The 8,162-nt window shown below is 48.2% G+C and overlaps 1 protein-coding gene across 1 annotated transcript; it reads left to right on the top strand.

Annotated features, from left to right (window-relative positions):
- Positions 1–5,744: 5,744 nt before the first annotated feature.
- LOC120920817 (S-antigen protein-like) lies at positions 5,745–7,917 on the top strand. Its single transcript, XM_040333145.1, is given in 4 exon segments — positions 5,745–5,837; positions 6,414–6,461; positions 6,464–6,515; positions 6,847–7,917. Coding segments are annotated over 4 exon segments (1,212 nt in total). The 3' UTR covers positions 7,866–7,917.
- Positions 7,918–8,162: the final 245 nt, after the last annotated feature.

Below are 8,162 nucleotides of genomic sequence, written 5' to 3'. Positions count from 1 at the left end.
CACACTGGGGACTTGTCATTTAAACCTGGCAAATGGGCTGTTGTGTAGACGATATTATACCATGACTATGCTGTTTTTTTGTCTCCACATATGACCCTGCTCGAGTGTTAACCCTTACAGTACCAGTTTGATCTGAAGGTTTGCTTTTTTTGTGGTAAGCACACATCCCATTGATTGATTGGGACCCATCCACAATATTGGTGCAATATCTGGTGCCAGGTGCACTTATACCAGCTATAGATCACCCTTCACACCATCAGTATCATTCAGGTTTTCACCACTTTATTTATTTATTTATTTATTTGGATGATTATCCACATATTAGCGCTGTTTTTATCAGTTTGAACACCTGTTCACGTTTATTGATTCTACTAGTTGAATAATAATAATAAAACGAATAATAAAAATATCAATAGTAATATAACTAATAATAATAATGATTATAATATAAATAATAATGATAATAATAATAATAATAATAATAATAATAATAATAATATAACTAATAGTAATAATAAATATAAAAATAAAAATATCAATAGTAATATAACTAATAATAATAATGGGGTAGATTCAGGTACCGCTGCGCACTCCTTACGGGGGCGCAGCGTCCCGTTTTTGCCCTGCGCCCCCGCAAATTAACTGCGCTACGCTTCATTCACGAAGCAGTAGCCACGTAATTTGCATGGGCGCTCCTCAAAAATGCCCGGCGTAAGGGCGCCTAATGTAAATGATCCCGTAGGGGGCGGGAATCATTTAAATTAGGCGCGTTCCCGCGCCGAGCGTAGCGCGCATGCTCCGTCGGGAAACTTTCCCGACGTGCATTGGGGCAAATGACGTCGCAAGGACGTAATTTGCTTCAAAGTGAAACGTGAATGGCGTCCAGCGCCATTCACGATTCACTTACGCAAACGACGTAAATTTCTAATTTTGCGACGCGGGAACGACGGGTATACGTAGCATTGGCTGCCCCTGCTATTAGCAGGAGCAGCCTTACGCGAAACCCGACGTAGGCAAACAACGTAAACTGCGTACGCGTTAGTATGCAATTTGCATACTATACGCTGACCACAACGGGAACGCCCCCTAGCGACCAACGTAAGAATGCAGCCTAAGATATGAGGGCATAAGAGCCCTATGCTAGTCATATCTTAGGCTGCAGTCGGCGTAACAAGGTTCCTGAATCAGGAGCATTCGTAACGCCGGCGAAAGTAAGCAATTGCGCTGCGTAACTATGGTTACACAGGCGCAATTGCTTCTTGAATCTAGGCCAATGATTATAATATAAATACTAATAATGATATAAAAAATAATATTAATAATACAATAATAATGATGATAATATTAATAGTAATATAACTAATAATAATTATATTATAAAAAATAATGTTAAAAAAATCTTAATATTTATAAAAATCAGACATTTTGATTAAAATGTATCTATCCCTCCCACCCTATATGGTCTTTAGATGTGTCTACACCCCTCCCCCCTCCGTACATTATTATCACCCGTGATCCTGACAGTAACACATTTCCTGTCCTCGGGGTGACAACTGTAGTGTATCTTTGGAGGAGGCATGGTTGTCACTGCCATAGGACAGGAAGTGTGTTGGGACCGCAGAGCCTTCTTAGTTGGGTGATGAGAACTCTCTTCTGGAAGGGGATCTCGGAAAGAAGCGAACACATTGGAGGAGATCTGTGAAGATGGAAGGAATGGACACATTGGAGGAGATCTGTGAAGACGAAAGGAATGGACACATTGGAGGAGATCTGTGAGGATGGAAGGAATGGACACATTGGAGGAGATCTGTGATGATGGAAGGAATGGACACATTGGAGGAGATCTGTGAAGACGAAAGGAATGGATACATTGGAGGAGATCTGTGAAGACGGAAGGAATGGACACATTGGAGGAGATCTGTGAGGATGGAAGGAATGGACACATTGGAGGAGATCTGCGAAGACGGAAGGAATGGACACATCGGAGGAGATCTGTGAAGACGGAAGGAATGGATACATTGCAGGAGATCTTTGATGATGGAAGGAATGGACACATTGGAGGAGATCTGTGATGATGGAAGGAATGGACACATTGGAGGAGATCTGTGATGATGGAAGGAATGGACACATTGGAGGAGATCTGTGAAGATGGAAGGAATGGATACATTGGAGGAGATCTGTGATGATGGAAGGAATGGACACATTGGAGGAGATCTGTGATGATGGAAGGAATGGACACATTGGAGGAGATCTGTGATGACGGAAGGAATGGATACATTGGAGGAGATCTGTGATGATGGAAGGAATGGATACATTGGAGGAGATCTGTGATGATGGAAGGAATGGACACATTGGAGGAGATCTGTGAAGATGGAAGTCAGCTGGCCATGGTGGGCTTACTTTCCTGAGGGGGCGATCTGAGTCAGCTGGCCATGGTGGGCTTATTTCCCTGAAGGGGCGATCTGAGTCAGCTGGCCATGGTGGGCTTATTTCCCTGAGGGGGCGATCTGAGTCAGCTGGCCATGGTGGGCTTATTTCCCTGAGGGGGAGATCTGAGTCAGCTGGCCATGGTGGGCTTACTTTCCTGAGGGGGCGATCTGAGTCAGCCGGCCATGGTGGGCTTATTTCCCTGAGGGGGCGATCTGAGTCAGCCGGCCATGGTGGGCTTATTTCCCTGAGGGGGCGATCTGAGTCAGCCGGCCATGGTGGGCTTGTTTCCCTGAGGGGCGATCTGAGTCAGCCGGCCATGGTGGGCTTGTTTCCCTGAGGGGCGATCTGAGTCAGCCGGCCATGGTGGGCTTATTTCCCTGAGGGGGCGATCTGAGTCAGCCGGCCATGGTGGGCTTATTTCCCTGAAGGGGCGATCTGAGTCAGCTGGCCATGGTGGGCTTATTTCCCTGAGGGGGCGATCTGAGTCAGCCGGCCATGGTGGGCTTATTTCCCTGAGTGGGCGATCTGAGTCAGCTGGCCATGGTGGGCTCATTTCCCTGAGGGGGCGATCTGAGTCAGCCGGCCATGGTGGGCTTACTTTCCTGAGGAAGCGATCTGAGTCAGCTGGCCATGGTGGGCTTATTTCCCTGAGGGGGCGATCTGAGTCAGCCGGCCATGGTGGGCTTATTTCCCTGAGGGGGCGATCTGAGTCAGCCGGCCATGGTGGGCTTATTTTCCTGGGGGGGCGATCTGAGTCAGCCGGCCATGGTGGGGTAATTTTCCTGAGGAAGCGATCTGAGTCAGCTGGCCATGGTGGGCTTACTTTCCTGAGGGGGCGATCTGAGTCAGCCGGCCATGGTGGGCTTGTTTCCCTGAGGGGGCGATCTGAATCAGCCGGCCATGGTGGGCTTATTTCCCTGAGGGGGCGATCTCGGCGCTATTCAGATCTGCTTCCACAACCGTTTACGAGTCAGAAACTATTTTATCTTCTAATAAACCCAGATGTTTCATTGCAGAAGGCCGGTGGAAGTGGGTGGTGAGGTTCTACAACCTGTCCCGGCCGTATTTCCACCCAGGACCTCCGAGCCAATGGGTTCTAGATGCCCATTGACTTGAGATATTTGTCCAAATCACAGAATCATAAAGAGATTTTGGGACCAATCACGGGTCCTTGTCAAAAGTTTTCTATTATTAACCTTGTTTCTTTTTTTTCCTTCTTGTTGACTAAGAAACCAAAACTTTTGCCAGCTTCAATTAAATCCCCAGCTGTTCGGTTCCCATGACTGCTCAGCCACTCCAGATATTAGCATAAAATAACAACTAAACAGCAATTAAATTGGACTAAATTGTCTACTTCAACTGTGAAAGAAAGGGAAAAAAACGAGGCAATATTTAAGCCTTGTATTAAGGGGACATCTAAAAATAGTAACGGTGTTTCGGGAAAAATCCCCAATTAATTAGCTATTTTGTATAACGCAACTTTAAGCTCCAAAGCCCCTTTCACACACAAAGGAACTGGAGATAATCTTATCCAAGAATGTCGAATTTTTTTGTTTGCGATGCCATTCATGAAGGCATTTTATCTACTAATCATCTTTTGTACAACAAACAGGTAAGGGATTTGTCCCGCTGGGCGAGCTATTTCGGTAACGTAGAGGAGATATTTTTAGACTTTAAATAAAAAGAATAATCCACAAAGACCATCTGAGATCCTAACTTTGTAACCCCAATTTGTAACAAGCATACCAGTCTGAGGATTGTAGGATTGGTAAACATTTTAATTCAGCCGAATTCGGTGCTCCCTAGACCTTCATTATTACTTTCCCGGCAGTTCTATTTAAGCATTTTAAAGCTCAAGATATTCCTACATGGTCAAGGCCGAGTTGATGAGCGCCAAGACGTTCCTACATGGTCAAGGCCGAGATAATGAGCGCCAAGACATTCCTACATGGTCAAGGCCGAGTTAATGAGCGCCAAGACGTTCCTACATGGTCAAGGCCGAGTTGATGAGCACCAAGACATTCCTACATGGTCAAGGCCGAGTTAATGAGCGCCAAGACGTTCCTACATGGTCAAGGCCGAGTTAATGAGCGCCAAGACGTTCCTACATGGTCAAGGCCGAGTTGATGAGCGCCAAGACGTTCCTACATGGTCAAGGCCGAGTTAATGAGCGCCAAGACATTCCTACATGGTCAAGGCCGAATTGATGAGCGTCAAGACGTTCCTACATGGTCAAGGCCGAGTTGATGAGCGCCAAGACGTTCCTACACTGTCAAGGCCGAGTTGATGAGCGCCAAGACGTTCCTACATGGTCAAGGCCGAGTTGATGAGCACCAAGACATTCCTACATGGTCAAGGCCGAGTTAATGAGCGCCAAGACATTCCTACATGGTCAAGGCCGAATTGATGAGCGTCAAGACGTTCCTACATGGTCAAGGCCGAATTGATGAGCGTCAAGACGTTCCTACATGGTAAAGGCCGAGTTGATGAGCGCTAAGATATTCCTACATGGTCAAGGCCGAGTTGATGAGCTCCAAGACGTTCCTACATGGTCAAGGCTGAGTTGATGAGCGCCAAGACGTTCCTACATGGTCAAGGGTGAGTCGATGAGCTCCAAGACGTTCACATATGGTCAAGGCTGAGTTGATGAGCGGGCCCTAACTTCTCCAGTCCAGTACCCCTTGGAGGTAGTTGCAGGACATGGTGCATTCAGTGGTTCCAGAAGACATAATGGCGTCCACCGAAATGCTGAGTTTGCTCAAACCAGATCTAGTGCAGAAAGCTGGAAGTCAGGTGAGATACTGGAACCAGGCAGCAGAGACGTAGTCAGGGATCATCAATTGCCAGGCAGCTCAGGTATTAAGGCAGCAGGCAGTATTGGAGTCATACCCAGATCAAAACCAAGATCAAGACTACGATTAATCCCATATTAGACCCATTCGTTTCCTTCTCCAACCAAAAGTGCAGCTGAGCGCTACTTGGCCTTAGCCAAGACGTTCCTACATGGTCAAGGCCAAGTTGATGAATGCCAAGATGTTACTACATGGTCAAGGCCGAGTTGATGAGCACAAAGACACTCCTACATGGTCAAGGCAGAGTTAATAAACACCAGACGTTCCTACGTGGTCAAGGCCAAGTTGATGAGCGCCAAGACGTTTTTACATGGTCAAGGCCGAGTTGATAAGAGCCAAGACGTTCCTACATGGTCAAGGCCAAATTGATAAGAGCCAAGACGTTCCTACATGGTCAAGGCCGAGTTGATGAGCGGGCCCTAACTTCTCCAGTCCAGTACCCCTTGGAAGTAGTTGCAGGACATGGTGCATGCAATGGATCCAGAAGACATAATGGCATCCACCGAAATGCTGAGTTTGCTCAAACCGGATCTAGTGCAGAAAGCTGGAAGTCAGGTGAGATACTGAAACCAGGCAGCAGAGACGTAGTCAGGGGTCATCAATTGCCAGACAGCTCAGGTACTAAGGCAGCAGGCAGTATTGGAGTCAGACCAAGATCAATACCAAGATCAAAACTACGATTCATCCCATATTAGACCCATTCGTTTCCTTCTCCAACCAAAAGTGCAGCTGAGCGCTACTTGGCCTTAGCCAAGACGTTCCTACATGGTCAAGGCCGAGTTGATGAGCACAAAGACATTCCTACATGGTCAAGGCCGAGTTAATGAGCGCCAGACGTTCCTACATGGTCAAGGCCGAGTTGATGAGCGCCAAGACGTTCCTACATGGTCAAGGCCGAGTTGATGAGTGCCAAGACGTTCCTACATGGTCAAGGCCGAGATGATAAGAGCGACAAGACGTTCCTACATGGTCAAGGCCGAGTTGATGAGCGCCAAGACGTTCCTACATGGTCATGGCCGAGTTGATGAGCGCCAAGACGTTCCTACATGGTCAAGGCTGGGTTGATGAGCGCCAAGACGTTCCTACATGGTCAAGGCCGAGTAGATGCGCATGCCTCCCTAACTTCTCCAGTCCAGTGAGGCCCGGAACGGAGAAAAAGAAAAGAAAAGTAATGGAGGGCTGGGCATGACTAGGTGGAAAGTGGAAGACAACAAGAGGTTAAAGATGGGAGAGGTTTGAGGGGCAGGATTCGGAAGGAAATAGTCTGAGTGGGAGGGGCATTATTTAAGGGGGAGGCGGGACTTCCGGGAAGCAGTCAGTGAGGTAAGACAGAAGGAATCGGTTTCCCACCTACCCTCCCTGTCTTGTCTTGTTTTGTGTGTTTGTCCGTTTGTATTCTTTTACTTCAGGAACAATGGAATCGGGTTTGTCATAGCAGCTGAGTAACGGCGGTGCTTTTTGGTCTTTGATGGTGGCAGAAAACATACGTGATGGAAGTGTTGAGGGGCTCATCGGTAGTATGTGCCGCCCTCTGGTGTATTCCAGTAGAACGGCGATGGAGGAGAGGACAAGATCTCTGATGGAGGAAAGGACATGATCTCTGATGGGGGAGAGGACCTGATCTCTGATGGTGGAGAGGGCCTGATGTCTGCTGGAGAAGAGGGCCTGATCTCTAATGGGGGAGAGGACCTGATCTCTGATGGAGAAGAGGACCAGATCTCCGATGGAGGAGAGGACCAGATCTCCGATGGGGGAGAGAACCTGATCTCTGATGGAGAAGAGGACCTGATCTCTGATGATGGAGAGGACCTGATCTCTGATGGAGGAGAGGACCAGATCTCTGATGGAGAAGAGGACCTGATCTCCGATGGAGGAGAAGACCAGATCTCCGATGGAGGAGAGGACCTGATCTCCGATGGGGGAGAGAACCCGATCTCTGATGGGGGAGAGGACCTGATCTCTGATGGGGGAGAGGACCTGATCTCTGATGGAGAAGAGGACCTGATCTCTGATGGAGGAGAGGACCTGATCTCTGATGGTGGAGAGGACCTGATCTCTGATGGAGGAGAGGACCAGATCTCTGATGGAGGAGAGGACCAGATCTCCGATGTAGGAGAGGACCTGATCTCTGATGGTGGAGAGGACCCGATCTCTGATGGAGGAGAGGGCCTGATCTCTGATGGTGGAGAGGACCCGATCTCCGATGGAGGAGAGGACCCGATCTCTGATGGAGGAGAGGGCCTGATCTCTGATGGGGGAGAGGACCTGATCTCCGATGGTGGAGAGGACCTGATCTCTAATGGAGGAGAAGACCTAATCTCTGATGGAGGAGAAGACCTGATCTCTGATGGGGGAGAGGACCAGATCTCCGATGGAGGAGAGGACCCAATCTCCGATGGAGGAGAGGACCTGATCTCTGATGGGGGAGAGGACCTGATCTCTGATGGGGGAGAGGACCTGATCTCCGATGGGGGAGAGGACCTGTACTCTGATGGAGGAGAGGACCTGATCTCTGATGGGGGAGAGGACCTGATCTCTGATGGAGGAGAGGACCTGTACTCTGGTGGGGAGGGGGATCTGTAGTCTGAGTTGGAGGAGTGTTGTGCACTCTGCAGGGTAGCTGGTAGGATCTTGATATCAGTGGAAAAATAAATGATTAGTTACATTGTTTAAATTCATCATTCATTGGATTTCATATTTTATTCTCAATGCACACACATGCTGTACATATAACCCCCCTCCCCCCATCTCCAGGCTGTTTGGAGCTGTTGAGGAACATCATGGGGGGGAACCGTGCCAGGTGATATGAGGCGTCCTGAGTGACTAATAAAGGGGAAGAATTTTGAGTGGTGACTTCTTAATCCAAATTTCAGGCTTGCC

Source organism: Rana temporaria, chromosome 13 (assembly GCF_905171775.1).
Source record: "Rana temporaria chromosome 13, aRanTem1.1, whole genome shotgun sequence".
NCBI lineage: Eukaryota > Metazoa > Chordata > Amphibia > Anura > Ranidae > Rana > Rana temporaria.
Note: the sequence above shows the minus strand (reverse complement) of the source record. Positions and strands in the feature narration are given on the sequence as shown.